This window comes from Sciurus vulgaris (assembly GCF_902686455.1).
Source record: "Sciurus vulgaris genome assembly, chromosome: 7".
Lineage (NCBI taxonomy): Eukaryota > Metazoa > Chordata > Mammalia > Rodentia > Sciuridae > Sciurus > Sciurus vulgaris.
The window spans coordinates 32,985,466-33,012,837 of record NC_136467.1 but is presented as its reverse complement, the minus strand read 5'-3'; the positions used below and the strand labels follow the sequence as shown (position 1 = coordinate 33,012,837).

Here is a 27,372-nt window from a genome sequence, read left to right as displayed (position 1 = left end):
AAAATAAAATAAAAAAGGACTGTGGCTGAGGGGTTAAGCATCCTGGGTTTAATCACTGGTTTAAAAAAAAAAAAAAAAGCTTTCTAGTAAAGAGTGTATGTGTGTGTGTGTACACATACAAACTTACACATATATATTATATATAATTATGATTATAATGCAGTTACATACAGTGAATTAGAAAAAGCATTAAATGTCAAAGGAAACAAACTCATATCTTTCTTTAGGCTCAAATCTGTCATTTACCCAAAACTCTCTGTATTAGAGGGTGGTTTTGAGTATGAAACAAGATGGTAAATGTGAAAACATTTTGGAAACCGCATATATCTCTATGAGAATGCAAGAGGCTATTACTGGTAAATTTCAAGTTAAAATTCAGTTTCATTGAAGAGCAAAAGGTACAGAGGAAAATATATCATTTGAAAATATCTATCGATTAGTTGAAAATAATTATCACCACGAAAAGTCAATTATCAACAACAACAAAACAAATGAATCTTTTCCATCTATTTCATGTAAAAACTAAGAAAAGTAAAGTTCTAAAAAGCAGTTTACAAGTGAAAAACTTTCTAGAAGATCTGAAAGTCAGCACCTAAAATAACTGTGGCTTTTTCAATGTGCTATCTCTTGCTTTGTCTCGTGACCTGAACAGGAAGAAGCTTATCTTGCTAGTGGCTAAAAGCAATGATGCAAACTGTGAAGACAATTCTCCAAAGGGTGAGTCTAGGGTGCAGAAGCTCACTGGGGAGCCTCTGCCTCCGGGGACCAAGTCCCAGTTTATTGTGCTTTCCTTCCTGGCATAGAATTCCTGCAGGTATATCAGCTTCTGCAAAACAATATCAAATTTAGAACATGCTTAATTTTAATTTTTTTCATTGGTTTTCTTCCCAGATACTTCTAAGGCAGAAAAGCATACAAGTTAACAAAATGTAAACTCGGGCAGCTTGACACTACTGCAGATTAAAAAAAGGGTTAAATCTGCAGACTGATGCTTAACAATAAAGTACAAAAGTAAGTCCTCTGAAAACTGTATGTAAATAATACTCTGGATTTCTAGGAGGCATGAACATTATAATCTGTCTCTCTGAGCAAAGATATTCATTAATCACATTTTATCATACAGACCTGGCTCAGTTTACCTGTTCTGAGGTAGAACAGAGCAGAAGTAAGAAGGGCCTCTGCAGAATGTGACTGTGTAAGGAGTAAACGGGCAGGGACCTGGCAATGGTGAAGTACCTTGCAGTTCTATAGCCCTTCTGTGCCTCCTGTGGCGCATGACCTCCAGGAGTTTCCTTCTCATCACCCCCTGTGTGGCCCATCAAATCTGCTATCAAAGCAGCTGAGGATTATTCATGTCACAAGTCCACCTCCAGTTTAAGTGGCAGTGATTCTCAAACCCCTACCTCAGTCCCAATTTCTGATCAGTTCTCATTGCCAAGACAGTACTATCCAGAAGTATCTAAAACACTGAAAATGAATTTCTGTTTCCAAAGGAACATGGCAGAAGCTTGTTTTGGACTTGATCCCCATCTTTCCTCTGCAAACAATATAGAACAGAGGGAGGCTGGCTGGAGAACAGTCATAAAAATTACATTTCCATAGAAATTAGAAAAATGCCCCAAATTATGTGAATATGACCAAAGGGAACAGAGAAGAGCAGAGTGTGAGCAGGAAGCCCTGTGGTTAGGCAGGGAGTAATGGAAGTTGCAGAGGGAAGTAGGGGAGTACATTCACTACAGGTTGGGCATTCCTAATCTGAAAATCCAAAATCTGAAATGCTCCAAAATCCAAAACTTTTTGAGTGGCAACAAGATACCACGAGTGGAGTGCTGGGGTCAAACCCAGGGCCTTGTGCATGCTAAATAAGCACTCTACCACTGAGTTACACCCCAGCCCACACACAAAATGATTAAAAATACTGTATAAAGTTACATGCAGGCAATGGTATGTGAAACATAAATGACTTTTACGTTTTGACCTGGGCCTCATCCCTAAGGTATTTCTTTCAGTATAAACACAGATACTGAAATGCAAAGTCTGAAATCTGAAACACTTGCTGGTCCCAACATTTTGGATGAGGAACACTCAACCTGTAGCAGAGAGAGATGATCTCACCCTGACTGGGAAGGAACAGAAACAGGGCTAAGGCGGAGTGGGCAGTCTGCCAGGGCAGGTGAAAAGAGGTCAACAGACTGCTGGCATGACCCTCCTCTAAAAGGAGGGAAGGCCTTGGAAAGAGGTGGCTGTGCATCCTGGGACCCATGAGCTGACAGAACGACAACAGGACTGGATGGGGAAGCCTCCTACACCAGGCGAGGTTCTGAGGAGCAGAGGAAGAAAGAATCATTCCCTAAGGACAGCAGAGAAAGAGGCCCTGAGCAGGGAAACTGGGCACTCTCCTGTCAAGAGTCACAGGAATCTCCTGCCAAGGAAAATCAAACTCATTCCACTGAATAAAAAAGATGTTTAGCAACCTCACAAAAGATCACTTTAAAAAGTGGAAGAAGCAGTGGATGAACTAAAAATATAACCCGAATTATCCACAAAATTTTTTCTAAAAAACAAAATGAAACAAATAACAACAACAACAAAAACCCACAAAACAAAACTCAACACAACTGAAGTTTTAAAGGAAGATCACAAAAGAACTAGAGGACATGGACAGATAATAGGCACAGGTGAAGCAGAAATTAGAGGAGCTCAGGAAAGAAAAAGAAAGGTGAATTCGGACGTGAAAAATAAATGATGAGAAGCACAAGACAGACAGACACACTGAGAGCATCAGATCCTCTACACCTCCCAGGGCAGCTTGGTCATTTTTGTTCCATGGCCATGGCCCTCACCCTGGGTACTACAGCTCTGGCCACTGTCACTCATTCCACTGCCTGTCTTCATTGTAGGTGATGAATCCTTCCACAGTCCTGGCCTAGTTCTTTGCACACTTCTCTCCAAAGACTCTGTCTACCTCAGTCACATGCTCCCAGAATACATGAAATCCTTCTCGTCACCAACAGCTGCACCTCTTCCATGATCCTGGTTTCATGTGTGTCACTTACAGATCTTCTCCTGTATATCCAGCTCATTCCCAGGGGTACACTGACCACCAAGCTACCATACATTGGTCCTGCCCCTTTTCCTCACCTCCGATGTCTTCACTGGCTTCCTGACTGAACTAAAATTCGGCAGAGTGTCACCAGATCTGCTCTCCTGCATATGGCCTCTAGCCCCTCTCCTTCTATCCTGGCTACTAATAAATCTAAACCCATTCCTCTCTTCTCATGCACCATCGTCCTCTGCTCCGATTCTTGTTCCATTCAAGTTAAACGTGTGAGTCCTGCAAAGTCCTACTCAACCTGACCCACGCTGCTGCTCTCCCTTCTTCTCCACCATCACTCTAATGCTGCAGGCGGACTCCCACTGAGGGCCCTTGGACACGCTCCTCCAATGCAAAATATTCTTTCTTCAAATTCTGTAGGACACATTCCTTACTTCCTTCAAATATCTGTTCTACTTTCAATTCCTCAGTAAAGCCTGACTCCCCAAATATCCTCTTAATAAACACAGTCCCGTCTCTAGCACAGCAGTATGTTTCAGCCTCGGCTGTGTTTCATAACACTTAATATGTTATATAATTTACTTGCTTATTTTATGTCATTCTTCTTTCACTAAAGGCTCACTCCATGAAGGCAGATATTTCTGCTTATTCTGATCACTGATATCTCTAGTATTCAGACTGCTTAGCACATCATAGGTACTTCATAAATACTCATGAATGAATGAATGAACATAAATGCATAAATAATCCCCTGGGTACAATAAGATATAATCTAAACTCTTAGTGTTATGTCAATCAGACTGTCCTGGGTTCAACTACTAGCCTTCCCGTAGTTATGTGAACTTGAGCCACTGACTTAGCGACTCCAAACCTAATTTGTTTTTGTCTCACAGGATACTGGAAGATAACAATGTACCAAAAAAAAAAAAAAAAAAATGCCTAATACCTGATATAAGGCAGAGAGTGAACAGTCAATAAAAGAGCAGGATGGATGTGGCAGTGCACCTGTAAGCCCAGCAGCTTGGTACGCTGAGGTAGGAGAATTTTGAGTTCAAAGCCAGGCTCAGCAACTTAGTGAGGCCCTAGGCAACCCAGTGAGACCCTCTCTCTAAATAAAATATAAAAAGGACTGGGGATGTGGCTCAGTGGTTAAGCACCCCTGGGTTCAATCCCCAGTACCCAAATAAATAAAAAAGCATTAAAAAATACTGGCTTAGATAGCTTAAAGAAAGAGACTGTTGAATAAAGCAAGGTGTACAGGCAATACTATACAACTAAAATCACCAATGTATCTGGACCCCCTGTCTGGTTTTCTACCCATACCTGCAAGAGGGGAATACAGGTATAAGCTCGACTTTGCTGAAGGCTTCTAGCATGTGAACTAGAAGTAGATCGCAGTAATGATTGTGGACATCATCTTTGACTTCATATTGACAATGACTAACACTCAGTATCATTGATATGTTATTCCACTAATGATTCCTTCAAATAATGATAATGGTATTTCAGTAGAACAAGAAGGAAGACTGGGAAAAATAAATGCATCAAGACTTACAGGACACTATTTTTAGGACATATGAGTTCTTCCAAAGCAATTAATAAGCAGAACAATTACCAATTACCTTAAGAAAAACACTGTTTGGAATAAGTATAAAAGGCAATTAATTATTCCTTAATAAAAATATTGCTCAGGGATTAGTGAAAACAATATAACAGGATTAAATAAGAACTGTCATTTCGGGAAATCAAAACTAAACAGAAGTGCCTAACTTCTGCAGTCTGACTGCAACCACAACCAAGCCAACCACAAAATACAAAGGGACAGGTTCACAGGGCAGCTGAAAGGCCATTATACAACCAACCACAAAATGTATTTTAATAAACAAGAAGCAATCCCAGAATACAACTCCTGAGCATAGATGACTGTGATTAAAGCTAATAATTATTATAGTAATTTAAAAATAAATGTAACAGAAATATATGTACGAAGATTTCTGGCATGAAATCAGCATGACACTTTAAACAGAACTAAGAAGTTCATTTGCAGAGATGGTTCCTCAACTTTTAAACATTAATCTTACAGTAAAATGTCCCTAAACAGAGGACTGGTTAAATGACGTATGGTACTTCTATATAATGAAAAATATGCAGCCAACATGAAGGAAATAAAAAAAAGCAAGCAGCCAAAAGTGAGTACACTATGACCATTTAAAAAAAATGTATTAATACTTCTGTAGCTAAGACACATTAAAACCTTTCTTTCAAACACTGACATTTTAGTAAGAACCACAGAAAAAAATAAATAATAATAGTACTTTATTGCTAAAGGCATTATAGAAAGGAAGCAGGTTAATGAGAAAAGGAATGACTGGAGGAAAATGATGGTCAGGGAAGCCATCTCTAAAGGAGTGACTTTTGCACAGAGGCCTGAATGCCAAGAAGGAGCCAGTTCCATGACTATCTAAGAAGTGTGAAAGCAGAGGAATGGTTAAGTGCAAAGGACCTGGGGTGGCAATGAGTCAGTGTGTTCAAGAAGCAGAAAGAGAGCCTATGTGCTAGACCGCGGCTGTGGTAGGAGGAGAGAGGTAGGAGAGAGTGGGGCAGGGATGAGATCATGGAGGATGCTGTGGGGGCACAATGGGATCCACGCTTGGTCGTAAGGTTCAAGTACTGTTGTCGGGTTTTAAGCTATGGAATGACATGATCTGACTGACAGTTTAATAGTATGCCTTGGCTACTAAGTTGAGAAGATTGTGGACAGGCAAGAATGGAAGCAGGGAGATCAATTTGGAGGCTGTAAGCTTAAAGAGAAACAACCAGCAGCTTAGTTCTGGGAGATGACAGCAGAGATGGAGAGATGAGCAAATGTGTCATTGACAAATGAGATCTGCATTTAGCTCAGACGTAGGGAGGGAAGACTCCACTGTCAGGGTGCAGCGTTGGAACCAAGGGTATGGAAGTTCACGCTCTGGGCAGAGGAACACAGATGGTTCATAGGAGCAGTGAGATAGGTGCTCCCTGGAGCACCACTGAGTCACAGCTTAAATATTTAGCCCAGAAAACAAAGAGTGTTTCATTCAAGTTCAGTCAAAGCACTCATGCTCACTCATACAGAAAAAGTCACTGGAAAGAGGAGTTTCGCTCTATGTTAAAATTTCCTTGGGAACCAGGAGTGATGGCCCACACCTGTAATCCCGGTGGCTCGGGAGGATAGGGCAGGAGGATGGAGAGTTCAAAGCCAGCCTCAGGAACTGTGAGTCACTAAGCAACACAGTGACACCCTGTCTCTAAATAAAATATAAAATAGGACTGGGGATGTGCCTTGGTGGTTGAGTGCCCCTGAGCTCAATCTCTGGTACCAAAAAAAAATAAACCAACAAAACTCCCTTGGGTAAGATATTAATTTTCACACCTTAAGCATTGGAAAATTACAATAATGAAATCAAAGCTACTGAGTTTTACTCCTCAAGGGAAAATAAACTTAACCAAATATTTTCAGATACATGACTTTAGAAGTAGATATCAGCCATTATTTCAGCAGGAGGGGAGGGGCAAGTTTTCACCCCCTTTCCCTGTATAAGTAGCCTTCTTATTTTACCAATGACCAACCCAGAAAAGAAATAGGGGAAAAAAAAGAAAAAAAAACAACAACAACAACATTGAGAAACATCCCCATCCCTCATTCCAGAATTAATACATAGTTCCAGTAAATCCACTTACTTCTCAGGACTGGAACTCTTACTAATGAAAAGCTCACCAAAAAGAGAAGTCAACGATACTAGCTTCCCTTTTATGCAGTCATGTGTTAAAGTGCAAAAAACAAGAGTCTGCTTCACCAGAACCTGAAGAAAAGAACTGTGTTCACTTGGTATACTTTCATACAGACTTTAAATTTTATATCAAAGTCCTAAGAACCTTAAGCAGATGAAAGTCATGAAATGGTCTTTCTTTAAACAGGGAAAATACTTGCACAGCGTAAGAAGCTACTTAACAACACAGTATTTTTTCAATTCTAAATATGTCTCTGTTGAAGTAGTAGCCTTATTCTGAAGATGGCAAATAATAAAAAATGAAATAAATCATGTAACAAAACTGTTTTGCAATTACCTCTATTAACATTCATAACATGGACATAAGTTCACACTTCATGCCTCCCTAGAAAGTTCTGACTTCCCTAATTTTAAGGAAATCACAGAGATGAACATGGGATATGTTATACATATTTTAGTAGAAACTTCTATACTTATAAATTCTGAAGCGTAGATTTTATGTCATCGGTGGATCTGTTTAACTTTCCAATGGTTAACTTTTTTTTCACTCTTCATTTTCCTTTTTTCAGATTATTTGTTTAAAAAAATACTCAAAAGCAGGAATTCTCATTAGCATTAGAAGTAAGACTTACTATAACACATAAATATGGGAAAATTTTTATCTTAAGGATTATATTTTATAGTCAGCTACTCTCATTTTACTTCATTAATTTCTACAATTCATAATTTTGTTAATTCTGATAGAATTAGCACCAGAAACTTCCGTGTCTACAACTCTCCCATCTCCTAATGCTTAGAAAAAGTTCATAAACCTTAGTGGACCTCTAGTTGGTCTAGTAAATGGCTGTTTTCATTGTGGAATTTTATAAATGTGTATTATGAATCCAGATATGACAACTGACCTTTTTCTAATAATCCTGCATATGTTAAAAGAGCTTTCAGGTCTAAAATTTTGATTAGAATTTTATTCTGTTAAAGTTGGAAGAGCCCATAACTCAGCCCATAGAAAACATGTAAGAAAACCATATCCTGGAAGGTTAAACAACTTATTCAAGCTCACCCTACTTTGATCAAATTTTGGAAATGTACATGCACACATCATACACAGAATTTTTCCTACTGTCCACTGAATTTCCCGAAGTGGTTATTTCTCAAAAATCTGATTAATCATGGAATTACAATATAAGCCACAATGAGATAAAACTACAGCTGAAATGGGTAAAATTCAAGTCTGGAAAAGCTGGCAAGGATTTTGAGCAACCTGAACTCCAGTACACTGACTGGTGGGAGTACAACCTGGTACAACCATTTTAGGAAACTGTTTTGCTATTTCTACTGAAGCTGATCATACACGTATCTTATGCCCCAACAATTCAAATCCGAAGTGCATACATGCAACAGAAAAATATATTAGAATGTTCAGAGAAGCACTGTTTATAATAGCAAGAACCAAAGCTAAAATAAAACAAAATATGGAAATATAACAAATGTCCACAAACAGTAGAAAGAACAGCTTGAGGTATATCTGAATGTGGAATACTATAAATGAGAACTAATGGCCAAAGCTGAATGGACAATTCCTACAACATAATGAGAGAATAAAGCCCAACACGAAGTAAAACATAGCAACTTATTCTATTAATGTTTAAAAACCAGGGAAATTAATCAGTGATGTTAAAAGTCGGGATACTGTGGAAGGCATGGAGGGCATATAAACATGAAAAGGACTTCTGGGGTACATAATATTCTACTTCTTGACATGTGGTGTTGTGATGGATAATTCACTGAACTATACATTAATAATCTGTGCACTATATAATATATGCATGTTTCTACTTTTGAAAGTTTTTTTTAAAAATCCCAACTTTATACATGTATAGATTTTAATACATCTCTTCTGTTTCTTTTAAAAATGTGAGTTGTGCATGTTCTAGAGACAATTTTCTATATTGCTGCTGTTTGGGCATGGATGAACGATCCATAGGAAAACATTCTTCTGATAGGCTCACACATTTCAACCCAGAAAGGCTTATCTTTATGCTACATATCACAGGGAGGAGTCTGTCTCAAAGAAAACACAGAGGGATGACAGAGAAGGTTAATGGGTATACATTTTATTTCCAGGTTGTTAATAAAAATGTTACTTTTGAATATGTCAATCAGGAGTTTAAGAATAAAATCAAAGTATTTCTTGAGTGCATGATGACCTTTCAGATCTGGGATAACACAGTTTTGTTTACACATCAATTTCAGTCTACTGGGAATGACTGCCTGGAACACTGGGTTAAGAATGACTAGCTGCCAAGAGAGGTTTGCAATAAAGAAAAATGTCTACACAGGAACAGGATGCAGCACTGGTGACACAAATGACTTACAACTTAGATTCAAAGGATAAAAATATTTGCTTAATCATTTTACTGTTCCACAGAGAAATTCTATAATAAACTTCTAGCTCATTATACTTAACTTATTCTTTAGAGCCTGCATTATTTTAATAACTGTATGCCTACAATGATTTTAATTTTTTTATATAATTTAAATATAATTATATATCTATAATACATATAAAGTACCTATTACATATGTAAAGAGTTAAAAAATTTAAATATATTCAAGTTCTATCACTGTAATATGGTTTAAATGCTTTACTAATGAAGCAAACATGGCACTTTAGAATCTAACAAAAAAAGTGGTATAACAACAAAAAAACACTTAAGTTTAACAATATTTTGTTTTCCTCTATCCTATTCTTGAAAAAAAAAAAAAAGAACTACCAGATTATAATACTGGTAAAAGAAAACAAAATTCCTATCTTACTGTCATTTGGAGGTTTCTCTAAGAACCAAAAATCTTTTTGACTGCTGTTTTGTTTTTTGGTATAAACTAAACTATACAACTCAACGTTTTACAAGCTGTCATTATATCTGATTAAGTCCAAGATGAAAGTGAACTTCCCCATTACAGCCCTCAGGAAGCCTCTGCCTGTAGCTTGGGCTGAGCAGATGCCCACATTCTAACTACTGTACTTAAAATGCCCTATCTTTAGATTCTCTTGCAAAATCAGGTAATCTGCACTGACACAAATTCAAATGATGCAAATGCTAGTGTGAAGAAAAAAACCTAAACAGGGTGCAAAGTACTTTTTATTCAAGCACATTCATCCAGTATTATTAGCATCACCAGATGGGGGGAAAGTGAACTAAAGTTTCTCACTTCTGCTTTTCACTTCCAGGTGACTTTGGCATAGTCCTCACCAGTAAGGTGTACTAGAAGATGGGCTAGATTTTTAACGGTAGCTTACTCTAAGTCTCAACCTCTCTTCATTTAGGTATTGAATCTCAGAATTATAACAATTCCACAGGTGACTAGTTTCATTAAATTCATGACCCCAAAATCTCAAATGTGTACTCAATGTCAAATCCTCCTCCTCTACTTCCTCTGGTATGTTCACTGCCTCAAATGTCCAAATCATAAGTAGTCCTCTCTCTTTTCTTTTCATAAACTTCCATTTCTAAATTTTCATTCCATTCCATAAATTTCTATTTTCCCTCTAATTTTCTGAATACTTTGACTCATATTTCACTTAAAAATAGAGAAATCTCCCATCTTTGCTCACCCTGTTACCAGGTTAGCCATGCCTTGTACAGTGGATGAAAGGCGATCTCTCACTAGTGGTACATTCTCAATCCCCTCTGGCTTTAAAACACTTGTTTTCCATTTATACTTTCATTAGAATCTTCCTTTTCTGATGGAAAAATGTTAATGCCTTTCCCAGCCCTCATCTACTTCCATGGCAGAGTCTGCTAGCTACTAAATACTGATCCGTCCCTTTTGTCTTAAATGAAAGCAATCCCAAATTTTGGTGAACATCAGCCGAAAGAGGTTTGTAGCCTCCGCAGAGGCTAGGGATAGCCTTGAGATCAATAACATAAGCAGAGGTGTGCAGGATTCTGCAGTCTCTACTTTGGAAAATGGACATGAGATTTCTCTTTTTAAAGTCAGCAGTTTGCTGAATCCAATTTTCTGCTTTTATCTTAGCCACTCAATAGCATCAAGGATGATGCCTCATTCTTAAACATTCTTTCTTTAATTTCTAGTAATCTACCATATGCTTTTCTTGTACATACTTCCCTGGACACATCTCCTCAGATTCCCCATGTTGCTTTTCCCTGTATTCCTGCTTTGACAGTTGTTAGTGCTCTAGCCCTTTTCTCTGAACTCATACTTTTAGGATTATTTCAGATTTATGGTTTTAATAACTATTTATACTCTAATGACACTCTGTTTTCCAAAGGCATATACCTAAACTATTTGTTATCTCCCTGACTTTTTTTTCACATTGTAGGCAAATGCTCTACCACTGAGCTACATCCCCAGTCCTGATTATCTCCAAATTAAGTGTTCAAAAGACATCTCAAAATTTGCTAGGCCAAAACAAACTTTCCCTGACTAGTCCATTCCATCTCACACATACTTACCACCATCCACTAAGTTGCTCAATGTAAAACTTATGGAGTCACCTCTGACTCCTCTTTCTCAGCCCCATTCACCTTCATAAGCAAGTCCTGCTGGTTCTGCGTCCAAAATATACCCATCACTTCTCTACATTCTGGAACAAGCCAGCATCTCTCTCTACAGACCTCTGCAATGGCCACCATTATCCCCTGGCTATTCTCCCTATGTAGTGCCAAAGCAATATTTTCAATGCACAGATCTGACTGTGTTTCTCCCAGTTTAAAAGTTTCCAATGATTTCTACTCCCTTTCGGAATGAAATCTAAACTCCCCACACAGCCCACAAAGTCCTACAGGAGTCACCCAACCTCCTCTCTGGTTTCCTCTTCAGCCACTCTCTTTGTTTGTTTTTGTGGTACTGGGGATTGAACCCAGGGGCACTCTCCCATGGAGCTACATCTCCAGTCCTTATTCTTTTTATTTTGAGAGAGGGTCTTGCTAGCTGCCCAACTTGTGATTCTCCTGCTTTGACTTCCTGAGTTGCTAGAATTTACACCTGTGTGTCACCGTGCCAGCCCTCTCCAGCCACTCTTGCCTCAGGTGCTGTGTTCCAGACATACTTGATTAGTTCTTCCCCTCATCTGCTCCCCACCCCCACCCCATTTTTCTGAATATCTTAAGCTCTGGAGTGCTTTAGAATTTTTTTAGTGTTGAAAAGTCATTTTCTTTCTCCTTTTGATACAATTATATAAGCATAGACTGTATCTTATTCCAATTAGGACCCCATTCTTGTGGATGTACATGATGGTGGGATTCACTATGATACATTCATATATGTACACAGGAAAATTGTTTCAGATTCATTCCCCTGTCTTTCCTTTTCCAATCCTCTCACCCCTTCCGTTCATTCCCCTTTGTATAGTATACTGAACATCTATTCTTCCCCTCTCCCCACTTATTGTGGGTTAATTTCCAAATATCAGTGAAAACATTCAACCTTTGGCTTTTGGGAATTGGCTTATTTCACTTAGCATGATAGTCTCCAGATCTATCTAATTACTGGCAAATGTCATAAAGTCATTCTTCTCAGTGGCTGAGTAATATTCCTACACTAGTCATTCCCTCCATCTGCAATGTTCTTTCCCTATATCTTCTCTCTGTCAGCCCTTCCTTGTCCTTATTTAGGGACCATCTAAATGAAGGCAGCTGCTGCCAGGTACTTGCTCTCACATCACTTTTACTGCATTTTCTTCATAGGAAATTGAGCCGTTTATTAATTTTTTTATATCACCTGTGGCTACTTACTCCACTGTAAACTACATGAGAACAGGACCTTATAGATATTATTTGTTAAATTCCAACAATCTGAAATAGTTTTCTAGAGTATGAGATGTTAAAAGAATTATTTTTTGAACAAATGGAGACAGAATATCAAAATTAAAAGTCACCTAGTCTGAACCATTTTCGGTGCTTAAAACTCCCAGTAACAGACCTGAGAAGCATGTGACCCACCGTTTCTGGTCACTTAGGAACAGTGCTCTCACTCTCCCTGAGGGAGGCAATGTCATCCATAACAACCTGTATTAATCAAAAGCCCTTCTTCCTTCTCAATTGAGACCTGCAGCTTCTCAGCAGGTGTGGAGGCCCATGTTCATGCAGAACACACTGCTTCCATTTGCACAGGACAGTGCTTCACTTATCTAAGGATGGTGACTGCACTTTCTCTTGGCTTACTGGTCCCAGTCTTCTTAACAGTTCTAGTTGTGGGGGTCACAGTAAAATCATACACCGAGCTAGCAACCAGGCCATGAATGTTCAACTCTGGTTCAATTTATCACTTCTCATCTGGCTGCACAAACTGATTTCTTAGTTAGTGTGGCCTGATTCCCTTATCTCCTTCCAGTTCAAATTCACATACAATCTCCAATCCATGTGCTTTCACACCACATACTGCTTATTACTTCTACAATCTCAGAATGATGCAGTCATTGCTCCTTACCCTTCCTAAAATTCCTGACAACAATTGGTGTTGCCAACAGAGGAGACATACCCTATTCTTTGGAAGGAGGCCTCTGGTTTCCTTTCTTCACAAATGTCTTGATTTTCCACAGGTGTAAATCAAATTATAAACATTCTTAATTGTCACACAGGTACCTAGATTCACCTGATGCAGATCAGCAATACTTCTAACCAGCAGGAAGGGAGTCACAAAAAGGAGTGTCACCATCAGAACAGATCCGAGGCTACGAGAGGAAGACGGAGTCAATGATGGTCCCCTGGGACACACTGGAACAGTCCATGATGGACCATTTCTACACTGCCTGCTTGGGATAGCATGATACGCAGGGTTATTTGCTTCCATGTCCCTCCAAGAATAGCAAAGAAAACATCCCAATCAGAATAAGAGTTATTTTACATGGCTGTACACAGTGACACCTTTGTAGAACTATCTATAATCTAATTTTATACCTTTTGCCTCCAAAACACTGGTATCTCATTTAAACCATTCAGATAAAGTAAATAACTGTTGGGAGGTTAATGATTAGATAAAGTAACAGCAGTCATTTGAAAATATTCTGACTTTCAGTGGTGTGTTAAAATTCTGGTAAGGCTAAAGAATAAAACTGTGATAACACACTCTCAAAGAATTCTAGTGATGCCCTGATGGACTATTGATGACAGCTAAGATGACTAGAATAATTCATAGTATATGATTCAGCTGGAATTTAGGAATAAAGAAAAATAAAATCTGTAGACTCAAATTTGATACAATGTTTTTCTATTATTTGTACTATATATATTTGTATATACTGAGGTGTAATAATTTCTAATAAAATGTCACATTGTCTCTGACCAGTATAGCAAGGGTAATTTGTGGGTATCTTCTATACTATCTGCCTCGATAGATTAAAACATCCATTGTACTATGGATTGAATATGGTCTGTCCCTACCAAAATGCAAGTTGGGGCTTGGTCCCCGAATTCTTGGGAGGTACCTATGAGAGGTGATTACGGTGCTAGGAAGGATTAATGCTTTTCTCTCTTGGAACTGGAGTGGTCTTCTCTAAAGCAAGACTGGCTTCCTTGGCTTGCTCTCTTGCCAGGTCTTCCCCTCTGCCATAAGGATATCACCAGAAGCTGAGCAGATGTGTTTGTTATGCTCTTAGAAGTACAAAACTGTGAGTTAAATTATGAATTTGCACCAGGCATAGCAGCTCAGGATGTTGAGACAAGAGGACTGCAAGTTTAAGGCCAGCGCTAGCTAATTAGAGAGATCCTAAGCAACACAGTGAAATACTGTCTCAAGATATAAAAAAAGATGAAAAATGGCTGGGGATGTGGCTCAGTGGTTAATCATCTCTAGGTTTAATACACAGTACCAAAAAAAAATGAATTTGCTTAATAACCTACCACTCATAGGTATTTTGTTATAATAACACAAAAAGGACTACCCTGCTTAGTTCTTCCTTGTTCCCTAATTATATGGCATATATATGCCTTTATAAAACTAAAGTAACCAATATCCAGTCAGATCTTATTCTTAATAAATACATGTCCCTTAAGCTTTTGGTATTGCTCTTCAATTCCAAATCTATGGGATTGATTGAGTCAGCAAGTCTCATAATCTTATAATGAACCAAATGGTTTTAGAACAAATATAAATACAATATCTATTATCCTTTTAAGTTTTCATTTCATTAATGAAATAAAGTATTATGTGATTGGCTCTGGCATTCTTTACAAAAATGCAGTATCTGGCTGTAGTTGTGGTTCAATGGTAGAGTGCTTGCTTAGCATGTGTGAGGCAGTGGGTTTGATTCTTCAGTACCACGTATAAATAAGTAAACTAAAGGTCCATTGACAACTTAAAAAATGTTTTAAAATGCATTTTAAGCAGGGTAGTCCTTATATTTATGCTAAAGAGTTCTAGTCCTTTAAACTCTGTTCTTAGGCAAATGCTCCTCCCTCCCTCAACTGCTAGAGTTATCCTTTTAAAAGCCTCCACCAAGAACAGTTAAGAATTGAAAACAAATACTGAAGTCAATTTGAAACTCAACTCACAACACTGTGTGATCTTCTGGATGTTGGAAGAGATGCGCTGGGCCAGCTGGGCAGGGTCTCCACCAATTCCTGGAGTGTAAGACATGGCTGATTTGTTGGCTTACCAATTTCATCCGATGTTGGTGAGCTGTTTGGTTTTCTAAGCAGTCATCTAGAAATACATAAGACACAATTTATTTTGAAAGTGATTTGTTTATATTTTCCAAGTCATCAATCTGGGAGATTATAGGGTTGAAATCTGGCAACATGACACATAGTTAGCAAAACTCTCATGTTTATCAACCAACCAAACAAACAAACAAACAAAAAGCAAAGCTGTCCTTGGACTCTCAAGGACAAAGTTGTGTTAATATGCTTAACAATTAAAATAGGTTTGAATTGCACATTCCCTTTGAAAACTTCTTTGACCTAAGGAAGATTAAGTCCATTTTCTATGTATAATTTGAAATGTTTATATATGTTCTCCTTATCAAAACTGCAAGCAACTATAAGGCAGGGCCCACATGCTATTAATCTTTCTCCAACATTCAAAAACACTCTTAGCATGAATTTGGCATGTAAATATTAACAGAGCAGACTTTGGGCTACTCCCAGAAATTCCACTGTATCTAATGTAACATACACAGGGTTAGCTCCGAGATATAAGATTAATGGGCTTCTAATTTTCAAGGGAGAGGTTAAATCTGAAATAGCAGAGTCACAACTGAGAAAAGATATCCTATAATTTGCTCATCACATCTTCCTGACAGAGCTAAAAGAACAAATTATTCTTCTCTTCCAGCAGCCAACATCTCAAGGTATGAGGCAAAGCAGGGGGATTCCTACAGGAGAGAAGGAAGATGAGCTTCTTTCCTCAATTCACACCACCACACCATTCTGGGTTCAGAAAGGAAGTTTCAAAGGGGTATGCACAGTGTACAGTGCTGTACAAACAATTTCAATGACTCCTACATTCATCTCACCACTAAGTTGCCTCAGAATACTGCAAAGTCATCAGCAACTTGTAAGCCAATTCTCTACTCAGAGACTGCTCCAAGTATACCACTAAATGAAGCACTTGGCAGACACGAAACTCAAATCCAGCTTGTTAGGATAAAATTAATAATGTAAACCAACAAAAAACAATACAAATCAATAAAAGGTCATGTGCAAGGCAAAAGTGACAGACCACAAAAAGGAAAAATCACTATTGCCCTTTGTCTAGAAAGCATTTATGAAAGAGAAAAATAAAATCAGTGACTTGGGTATTACTAGTGTGGAGAACAGAGGTGAGAACATCAAGATCAGGGCTGACAGATCCACAGCATGTGAAAGGGACTCAAGTATTTGCCAAAGGAAGGGGAGGTTCTTGGCCAGTCCTAGATCTGATGATTCACAGCTGGATAAAAGGGAGGCAAGAGAGAAAGTAAAAGAGAAAAATAACCTAACATTGACCACATTATCTGTGAAATGAGAAGTTTTTCACATAGATTGTCTAATTTTAACACCCTCCCCCCTTAAAGTAGATAGCATTATTGTTGTTTTAATGATAAGGAAACTGTGGCTTATAAAGATTAAATAATTGATCCAAGGTAACACAATCCACCCACTGGTGGAGGTGGGAGTCAATCCAGGGTTCAGATTCAAAGTTCCCACACAGAACAAATACCACAGGATAAGAAGGGCTGGGATGCCAGGTTTGGTCAGAATATATTGCAATCAATAAGCCACTGGAGACTTCTAATAGGGGAGGAGAGGCTACAAAGAGAGCCAAATTTCGAGGATGCTGAAGTCTTTCATATGAAATAAAGTAGTATTTGCAATTACTTACATACTTCTTCTCTTGTACTTTAAATCTCTCTAGATTACTTATAATGCCTAACACAATGTAAATGCTATGTAGATAGCTGCTATACTGTATTGTTTAGGGAATAATGAGGAGGGGAAAAGGTCTGTAAATGTTCTATGCAGATGTGATTTAAACAATATATATTTTTACACACAGCTGGTTCAATCTACAGATGTGGAAGTCAAGGATATGAAGGGCCAACTGTATATGTCTTTGTCCTGAGGGATAGTACTGAACACTGAGCAGGCAGAACAGCAAGGATCTAGCCATTCCAGGGCGTGGCAGAACATGCCTCCATTTCTGTTGCATTGTGGAATGTGCTGAGCCATCCGAAAGTTCTGGGGGCTTCTAGATGCTCTCCATTCTCCTTATTTCATAGGTCCAGTTTGTCTATTCTGAACCAAGTCCTAGACATAGACCCTAAACCAATTTCATTAAAGGGCATGTTCAAATCTCAACTCAGACAGTTGAGCCACTGCAGTAGGGTGAGAAGAATCAATTTCCTTCCAGGACTCATGCCTGCAGCCTCCTGAAGAGCTGGGGGCCAATACAGAACAGAACAGACCAGATTTGGAGATTCAATCAGACCAACATTATTTTGAGCATCCTACAAACTACCAAATGGATCTTTCAATTCTGCATTTTGTAAAAAAAATCAGAGCTTTATTAAGATATAATGCACCCACAATTCACATTTAAAATGTACGATCTAATATTTTAAAAAATATACTGAGTTAGACAACCATCATATTACTTTTTGAACATTTTCATTAATCTAAAAAGAAAGCCCACAACCATTAGTAGTCATTTCCATTTTCCCCAAACTCCCCAACCAGTGACAATTGCTAATCTTTTTGTTTTTGCCTCTACTGGAGATTTCATATGAATGGAGTTGTACAATATGTACTCTTCATGTCTGGCTTGTTTCTCTTGATGTTTTCAAGGGCTAGTTATGTTGCAGAAATGTATCAGTACTTCATTCCTTTTTACTGCCAAATAATATTCTACTATATGGATAAAGAAAATTTTCTCTTGGCTCAATTACATCTTTCCTCCTTTTCTTTAATCAACTAGATCTCTAGAAAAACTGGCTTATAGCTAACACAAATATAGTGTGAATGAGAAAATGTTCTGTTTGTTATTAATACATTCTCTTGGGGAGGTTCTCCACCCACAGAGTTTACTTTAACCATGGACAGAATGAATATCGCATTCACATCTCCAAGTCATACTCTTAACTTTGTCGCTAGCATTTACATGTCTTTGAAGCTCAGTGAACTCACCTATTGCCTGTTCAGCTGCCAATGCAATTGGCAATGGGAAATCTTGACCTTGGGCAAGATACTTATCATCTGGGTCTTTTGCCAGGATCAAAATGAGATAATGCATGTCCAGGAACCAAATGCTATTAAAGACTCCACAGAGGAAAAGTGTGATGTGCTCATGCATCTGCAGGGCCTGCCTCCGAACTATTCAATCCCATAATCAACTGTGGCCTACCCTCTCCACATAGAGAGAGAATTTATCAGAGTCTTGTTAATTCATGCACAGAATTGTAGTATTTTTCTCAACCCTCAAAATTCAAGCACATCTATCTAAGTCTCACTGTCTTGAGGGTAGCTATCTTCTTTCCAAAGAATCAATCAATTATACACACACACACACATACACACACACAAAACAGGTGTCGTTATCCCAACTGGAATGCTAAATAAATTTGCAACCAAATTGGAAAAAGTTCCTGCTAGAGTGGTACCTGGACTCATTCATCCAAAGTGCTGCTAGTCTTCAACTGTCTAGAACTTCTTAGACAAAGAACACAGAACTGACCACCCCAGCTAAGTCTTGAGTGAAGAATAAAAAGCAATTTGCAAGAGGGCTATTTGCTACCCATTGAGCTTTTAACACTTTCTGTTAATTCTTACAAGTCTATGAGGGAGACAAAATTATTATGATTTTTCACATGAAGAAACTGAAGCATAATGAGAGCAAGTAACTTGTTGAAGATAAGCAAGAAAGCTAAAATTTGAACTAAATCTTATGAGTTCATTTTGTTAAAAAATAAACCTTTCTGTATAACAAAATTAAGGACAGGTAAACCTCTTTAATTAGAAGAGCCAATTTACTACCTTTCTGTAGGCCCCATATGAACTTTTGCAATCTTCACTCCTAAAATGAGGAATCAGATTTAGGACAATGACAGAAGTTGATCAAGGTAACAGCTGAAGAGCATATTCCCTTTCTGTATTATTCAACTAATAAGTGATACCTAAAAGGCTCCTCATGTTGAGATGTGAGATATGACATAGGAGAAATAAAGAGGCCAAATAACTAACTTTACTATTAAAAAACACACACAAATGGATAAACAAATAACTATAAATTGACTTAAAAGTTTATGATATTTGCATGTAAATCAATGCTGTTTTCAAATATTAGCACTTTCTATCTCCAGTCCCAGTCCAAGCTGCTATGCACTAAAGTACTCTTTGAAAGCCCATTCAGAATTCCTGGGGTCAGTACTCAGAATAATAATTAAATAACTCATTATCTATTCCTGCACTGTCTGACAGAAGAATCACTGATTACACAGACTACTAAAATGAAAATTAAGGCAAATGGAAGTCACACTAACCACCTTCCCAGTGTTCAAAAATTAACACGTGGCTAGTGACCAGCAGCTTGGATAGCTCATTTATAGTTCATTTCCATCATTACAGAAAGTTCTGCTGGACAGTGGTCAACTCATCATCTCAATAATTATCTTTCTATGAAGATATACAAGCACTATCAAGAGAAAAAGGGAAGGGAAGATCAAAATACAACACTCATAAAGAGGTTTCTCAAGACTGCTTTTAAAAAACAATAATGAACAAAGGGGATTTTAATAAAGAATCTTGAATGTCAAACACTACCCTCAGTTACTACCAGACATATTGCAACATCCTTAAGATTTCCATTAAGCAAAAGCCTCATGTTTTATAAATCTGGCCTGGGCAAAGAAGTGGTCAGATTCACTTTGTCAATCAAGAACACTAGCATAAAATACTGGCCTTCCCTCCACTTCTGCCATCGTGTGTGTGTGTGTGTGTGTGTGTGTGTGTGTGTGTGTGTGTGTGTGTTGGTGTTGTTTGTTTGTTTTTTGGTCTGTTTGTGGGCCTGCTCTATTCTTATTTTTGGCTACACAATGCTGAATAAATGTTCATGGAATGAATAAATAAATGTACCTATTTCCTCAAAACCCACCCAGGTAGAGGGTAACTATTTCCATTTCTAAAACAATGAATTCAAGTGCCTTCTTTCGGATCTGAATGATCCAGGTTTGTTGCTGCCTTGAATCTTTCTGAGTCCCATTCTCTCTCTAGAAGGCTCGTCCCATGATCTCCGTGTGACTGGCTCCTTTTCCCAGCAAGGTGTAATCACATGCTAAAGATGCATGATCTGAATAAGAAATCACCACCCCTGACACTCTGAACCAATCTAACTTACTGCTTCAAAACACTCACTGCTATTTAAAATGATCCAATTAACACATTGTTTATTATCTATTCCTACCTCTGGAATACAAACAGGAGGGAGATGGCCCACAGTCCAGTACATAGTAGATGCTCAGTGAATATGAGGATGCTCAGTCTACGAACTGAGTACTCTCTACACAAACTACATGAAGTGCCTTCTGTAGCTCAGTTCCTTAATTAGTTGAACTACACTACACTATTTGGCTGTAGTTCAAAGAACCAAGGATTTTTTTTCACACTTTTACACATTAAAGTTTCAAATTATATGGGACTACAGCCAATTTTACTCACACTTACTGCAGATTTTTATATGATTTATTTCTCAATCACCAGCACTCAGATTAAGTTAGGGATCATAACCAAAATTAGGATTGACTTTGTTAATCAGGAACAGCACAAATAAAATATCTAAAGAAAAATGAGGCAGACTTTAATGAGTTAATGTAGTATCACATTAACTTCTACAGACATTTTGAAACGACAGCCTAATTCTTAACTGGTCACAAGTCTGAGGCCAACTTCTCAAAACCACTGTAAAGCAAAGGTTCATTCACATCACAAGACACAATTTAACATTTTTATCTATCTCAGCCCAGATGTGGCTCTGAGCATACACAGAGCAAAAGAAATGTCCACCTTCAACATTACCAAACAGCACAGCATTTTATGATTACTTCCTTTTCTTTCAGATTCTGGGCAAGTTGTAAATTATATATGATAATAGAATACAAAGATCTGAAGTGACAAAATATTTATTTACATATATACGTATATATTTACATGTATATGCATATATTTACATATGTGTATACACATACATATAAAATATCTCCAAACAAATGTAAGAATCTTGAAAGAAAATAAAAAATGACAGCATTTGACCAGAAGGGTATTCTTTTTGTTTCCTTTTTGTCTGAATTTCTGTAATCTTGAAAAACAAAGTGAGGAGGTGGGAAACCTTGAAATAATTTGTTTTAAAGGTCTTTACCTACATACCTATTAAAGACAGGTACTGAGGTCAAAAAAAGCATGTGAAAATCATCAAGCCAAACAAAACCAAACACAATGAGCCCCTGAATAAATGCAAACAGCTCGTTTGCTACAGTCATATGTGTTTCAGTTCCTCTATAACAAAAGTTTAAACTGTTTTTTTTCAATTCGTGAGTTAAAATGAGGAACAGGGCAACTGGTTGGTCTAGATGACCTGTCGAGCGCGGCCCGGGTGGCCCGGGAAGGTGGTGGCAGGACTGACAAGGAAGGCGGGGCGGACTAGACTGGCGGAGCTGAGGGGGTCTGCTGTGCTGACCCGCCCAGCCGGGCCCGCCGGACAGCCACCGTGCGTGCGGGAAAGAAAGACCGCGCCGCGTAGCCGGGCCGGGTGAGGGACGTGGGCAGCAGAGGACGCTCCCAGAGCCCCCGCAGCGCCGGCCCTACGCCTCTCCGGAGCCTGCCGCAGGGCGGTGGCCACCAGGCAATGCTCACAAACGGCGACAGCTGCAGGAACACTGCGTCCCCCCGGGCACCTAGCCATGAAAAATATCTCCCCGATCCCCAGGCTTACCCCGACTCCTCCGCTTCCTCCTCCACCTGCGGCCACGGTCATCCACCCGCCCCAGAGCCCCCAGCGGCAATTCTCAGCTGATGGGCGGTGGCGAGAGGGCGCTCAGCACGCATGCTCGCAGTACAGCCCAGGAAAGGAGGCGGGGCTCACTTCTCTCCCATTGGCCTGTGGGGCTGAGTGACAGGGGCCCTTCCCACACTCTCTTCAAGCTTAGGAATGGAGGTACCAGCAAAATTCCACGGGAGCTGTTCTTTGAAGGCTGAAGTACAGACGATGAAAGCCTGCGTGCTGAACAGAACCGGAGGAAATGGAGGGCGTTTGCTTTCTTTCTTCGGTGAAGCTAACTAACCTCCCTGGACTCCTGTCTTCACCCCGCCCTATCAGTTCATTCCTATCCTTTCCTAACCTTTTACTGTCAGTAGGCTGTATTCACTGCTCCGTTTAAAAATGGGGATGCAAATATGGAATCCTAGCAGGAACTATGAAGGAATACATGAGAAGTCACCTCCCAGTGCTCACTTGGTAGACAAGTTTCCGTAGTACATGCAAGTCATCGTAAGCATCTTTGAAAAGCAGGACAGAGTTTTCGCGGGGTTTGAAATTGATCAGAAATGTTCCAATGATAATTATTCAAACATAATGTAATTGTTAATTGAAAAACATCAATTGCTTCAAGGGAAAGAAATACCTTACCAAATCAATTAGAAGATAGATTGGCTTGGCTTTTGCCTATATTAAGATAACAGTTTCTGAAAGAACATCATGATATGTGATATCAAAAATCCACTTAGATGAAAAACAAAACCAGGATATTTTGAATATTTTGAATTGGTATTACCTGAGCAAATTATAAATTTGCTATTATGCATATATATGCAACTAAATTAATAAGGTCAGGGTTACTCTCTGGCTCTTCTAAATGGGGGTAGCAGAAGTGGGCATGCTGGCCATGCAGAGGGCACACACCCTTAAAGGCAGTGTGATTCAGCTAAAAACATTGTGGACATTTGTTTTAGTTTTAGTTTGTTTGGTTTTGTTTGTTTTCAGTACTGGGGACCAATCCTAGGGCCTGTTGGACAAGTGCTGTATGGCTGAGCTATACCCCAGTCCCTATTGTGGACTTTTAGAAATATTGGCCCAATACAGCTGAATTAACTGCTTTTTCAAGATAAACTGGAAGGCAGACTGTATGAAGTATCTTTTTTCATATTCTTATATTTTTTAAACAATTCTGTGATCAAACATAATATATATTTCAACCTCTGTAACAGGCATTAAAAGTGGAGAGTCACTAATGGAAAATCTAGGTCTACTTCTTCATTTCACAAATTAAAGAAACCAAAACCCCAAGACACATCCAAGTCACACAGATTATTATGAGCAGCACAGGTCCAAATATCCCAAATTCCTACCACATCGTTCGGTCAGGAAATGCTGAATGGGATCCTGCCATGTTCCAGGTTCTTTGCCATTGCACTAAGATTTCAAGACAAATAGGATATAGTATTTTCCATCAGGTAGCTCAAGGAGTGGCATCTTTCCTAGGGCACTATAATACGTGCTAACAGAGATTTGGATAAAGCATAGTGGAAACCCAGAGATGGGTATGCTTTACTGTGGAGGCAGGGCCAATTCCAAAGAGGAAGTGTGAACAGGATTTTTTAACATGTATAAAATTTCACTGAAAGACAAGATGGCAAAGGATATTTCAGGCAAAAAGCAATATGCAAAATGTTTTAATATAATAGGCAAGTGTAAACTTCTAAGGATCCCTATGTAAATTATTTAGATAAAGCATAGTATATGGATTGGAGATATGTGAGACTGGAATGTTCAATGACTACCTTACAGAAGTTAAATTCTTAAAGAATTTTAAGCAAAGGTATGAAGTACTCATAATTCTATGCCATGAAGAAAACTGTGGAGTTGAGAAAATTAAAGGGAAATAGCACTGAGAATGAAGGCCGAAAGACCACTTAGGAGGTCATTGTAATGATAGCATCCCTCAATTAAAAAAAAAAAAAAAAAAAAAAAAAAAAAACAACTCGCCAACATCAGAGATTTTGATGAACTGAACTAAGATAAACACTGGAGAAGAAATGGTGGAGATTAACATGAGAATAGTTAAGAAGACACGGACTTCTACTAGATATGAGAATGACAGAGATATTTCCTAATCTTATGACTTGCGAAACTGAGCTAAACATGATGTAGCTGGTGCTCTGAGACCTAAGGTTGCTAACAAAGCAGTCCCGGTTTGAGTACAGTGGTGGTAAAGTGAGAGAGCAAGCTTTGGATACATTGTTAAGAAACCAGGGTATGTTAAATATCCATGTCTGGAATGTCAGTGTCCTCCTGGTACTTGAAAATGTGAGCTGGAGTCTAGGATAGAGTCCTGCTTGGACCTCTGTGAAGAAAGGAGCTCACTCACTCAGTAAGGAATGTCACAGACTATCTGTTTTTAAGAAATGGGCAGTGAAAGAAAAACCATGAACGGGACTAATCAGACAAATAGGAAACAAACCAGGGAAAGGTGAATTAGAAAATGAATAAAAACTTTCCAAGAGGAATGAATGGTCTATAATGTCACAGCAAAAAAAAAAAAAAAAAAGTAATTTGAGATCTGAAAGTTGTGCACTGGATGCAAAAATTAGGACATACTGGTGAACTCAGGAAGAGGTGTCTCAGGCATTCAAGTAACTATCACACAAGGAACTTACATCTATGTGAGGTCTAACCCACTTTTAAACATTCATTCCTGTTACCTTTGCTGGAATGCTGGGCTATAGGAAGGGAAGGTACAATGACCTATGGAAGATCCTTAGGCTAGGTGGCTTTCTTCAGGTTGTCCAGTTTGTTACTGACTATACTAGGACCAAAGTTAGCAGTCCTAATCCTGCTCCTGGACTTTCCCAATCTTGTCATATTTTACAACATGTTATGAATAGATTCTTTCCTGGTCTTTTTCTAAAAATATCTTTTAGTTGTTGATGGACCTTTATTTTATTCATATATTTATATGAGATGCTGAGAATTGAACCCAGTGCCTCACCCCTTCCTGGTCTTTTGAAAACTTAATACAATTTCAGGGCTGGAGTTATGGCTCAGTGGTACAGCACTGGGTTTGATTCTCAGTAACGCATATAAATAAATGAATAAAATAAAGATCCATCAACAACTAAAAATTAAAAATGAAAAAGAATATGATTTCACCCTTTTGTATTCATATGGAATAAAAGAAGTATAGTTTAGATAACCCTGTAAAATTTAGAGACACAGAATCAGTGAATTTCAAAAGCATTTCTGACATTTACAGTATTCCATTTTAGTACTTTTCTTTCAGTGAAATTAAGAAAGATTTCTTGAGCCCAGTGGGATTCAATAAATACCAGCAAATTATTAAATCAGTTTGTTGTTAAATCAACAAGGGATAAATTCACCTATTGCAAAGCAAATCCTTTTACAATTGCAGAAGTAAATTACCTATGCTTAAAGCACTTCAGATTTAGTCATTTTGAGGTTTTAGGCCTCCTGAGAGGATTTTTCAGAGACAATCAGAAGTAAATCATTCAGTGTGAACTGTTATTAGAATATTTGTTTTCTTACTGAGATAACTTCTGCCCTGTATGATGGGGAACTGCCTGCTGCAGTATCACCAATGTTCAGAACATAAATTCTAGTGAGCGGAAGGGAATAATTCTCTGTTCATTTAATAGTCACTGAACTAGAAGAAGGAGAAGGAGGAGGAGAAGAAGAACAAGAGGAGGAGGAGGAGGAGGAGGAGGGGGAGTAAACAGCAGATGCAGCTTTTCTTTGGTAATCACTGTGTGATTTTGTGGGAAACTCAGAAATAAATGACACAAAAGGAGTAAATGAAGCAAGGAATTTACTGATAAATTCTAGAAAAGAACCAATTTCATTACAACTTAATTTTAAGCATCTTGCATGTCTCTGCAGTCTCTTGTTTCCTAAGACCACATAAGTGCCAAAACAAATGCTAAGTCTAGGATAGATTTTGCTCTAACCTTTAAACATGGGGTAATACACAGACGTTCCATAGAAATCCTAAATAGATGTTTATAGTTTGTGTCTTAGTTCATTTTCTTTTTTTAAATTATTTTTTAGTTATAGATGGACACAATACCTTTATTTTATTTTTACATGGTGCTGAGGATTGAACCCAGTGCCTCACATGTGTGAGGCAAGTGCTTTACCACTGAACCACAGCCCCGGCCCTCTTAATTCATTCTCTATAGCTATAATGAAATAGGAAACTGAGTAAGAACAGAAGTTCATTTAACTTATAATTATGGACGTTGGGAAGACCAAGAGCATGGCGCCAGGCTCTGCTTGGTGGGCCTCATGCTACATCATTAACATGGCGATAACACATGACCTCACATGGCAAACATGCTAGTTCTTCCTACAAAGGCCACTAAGGCCATCATGGAGGCTCGTGACCTCATCTAATCCTCCCAAAGTCCTCACATTAGCATATGAATTGGAGGATTAAGTTTCTAACACATAAATTTAGGTGGACACATTCAAACCACATTACTTGTTTCTAATTTTGCCTCCTAAATGTTGTTTATATGAGCCCTTTTCTCTTTGTCCCACATTGTCTGTGTCTTGACCCACTGCCATAGCCACTGCAACCAGTACGTCTAATTCTACTTGACTTCATTACCCTCAAAGCTGTTACTGAACTGCTTGAAGCATGAATATGAAGCCAGCACTCCAGGCTTTATACCATCCCCACAATTGCTGCATGCCCTAAAATATACTGCTTAAAAATAAAAGAGCTTGGTGAGGCGATCCAAGATGGCAGACTAGAGGGTGACTGCATCTCCAGTCGCTCCAGAACCCAGGATTCAAGAAGGGGAGGCATTGAGAGACTCGTACTAAAATAGAGCCACAGGGTGAGTCTCCCCCACCCGGTGAAGCTCAGCCTGGGCAGGAGGCCCAGATACGGGCAGCTTATTAGAGTAGGGCAAGGCAGCTAGTCTTCCCCAGGCAGCCCTGTGCACTCCAGCAGTGGGCTCTTCCCACAGGGCCAGATTCTCCAGCTTCTCGGAGAAGGCCCCCCAGTGAGAGCCTTTCTGCACAGAACCAGCTCCAAGTCCC

At 38.7% G+C, this 27,372-nt stretch overlaps 2 protein-coding genes across 5 annotated transcripts in view; one reads left to right on the top strand and one right to left on the bottom strand.

Annotated features, from left to right (window-relative positions):
• The window catches only part of LOC306666230 (uncharacterized protein), a 58,351-nt gene extending 43,020 nt beyond the window's left edge, over positions 1 to 15,331 (top strand). For 2 of the 3 annotated variants that reach the window (XR_013765236.1, XR_013765237.1), the window contains one exon: positions 13,430 to 15,331. Coding sequence is in view for 1 of the 3 variants with exons in the window: in XM_079148218.1 (XP_079004344.1) it covers positions 653 to 679 (27 nt within the window). In the remaining 2 variants the exon portion in view is untranslated. Of the gene's footprint in view, positions 1 to 652; positions 2,198 to 13,429 lie in introns of those variants that run through there. The other variant, XM_079148218.1, reaches the window with a different exon arrangement.
• STX7 (syntaxin 7) overlaps positions 1 to 22,396 on the bottom strand; it is a 45,589-nt gene extending 23,193 nt beyond the window's left edge. For both annotated transcript variants that reach the window (XM_079148214.1, XM_079148215.1), the window contains exons 1-2: positions 22,249 to 22,396; positions 15,342 to 15,492 (exon numbers count right to left, since the gene is read on the bottom strand). In XM_079148214.1, coding sequence (XP_079004340.1) covers positions 15,342 to 15,426 — 85 coding nt within the window. In that variant the 5' untranslated portion in view covers positions 15,427 to 15,492; positions 22,249 to 22,396. The remainder of the gene's footprint in view (positions 1 to 15,341; positions 15,493 to 22,248) is intronic.
• Between the last annotated feature and the right edge of the window lie 4,976 nt (positions 22,397 to 27,372).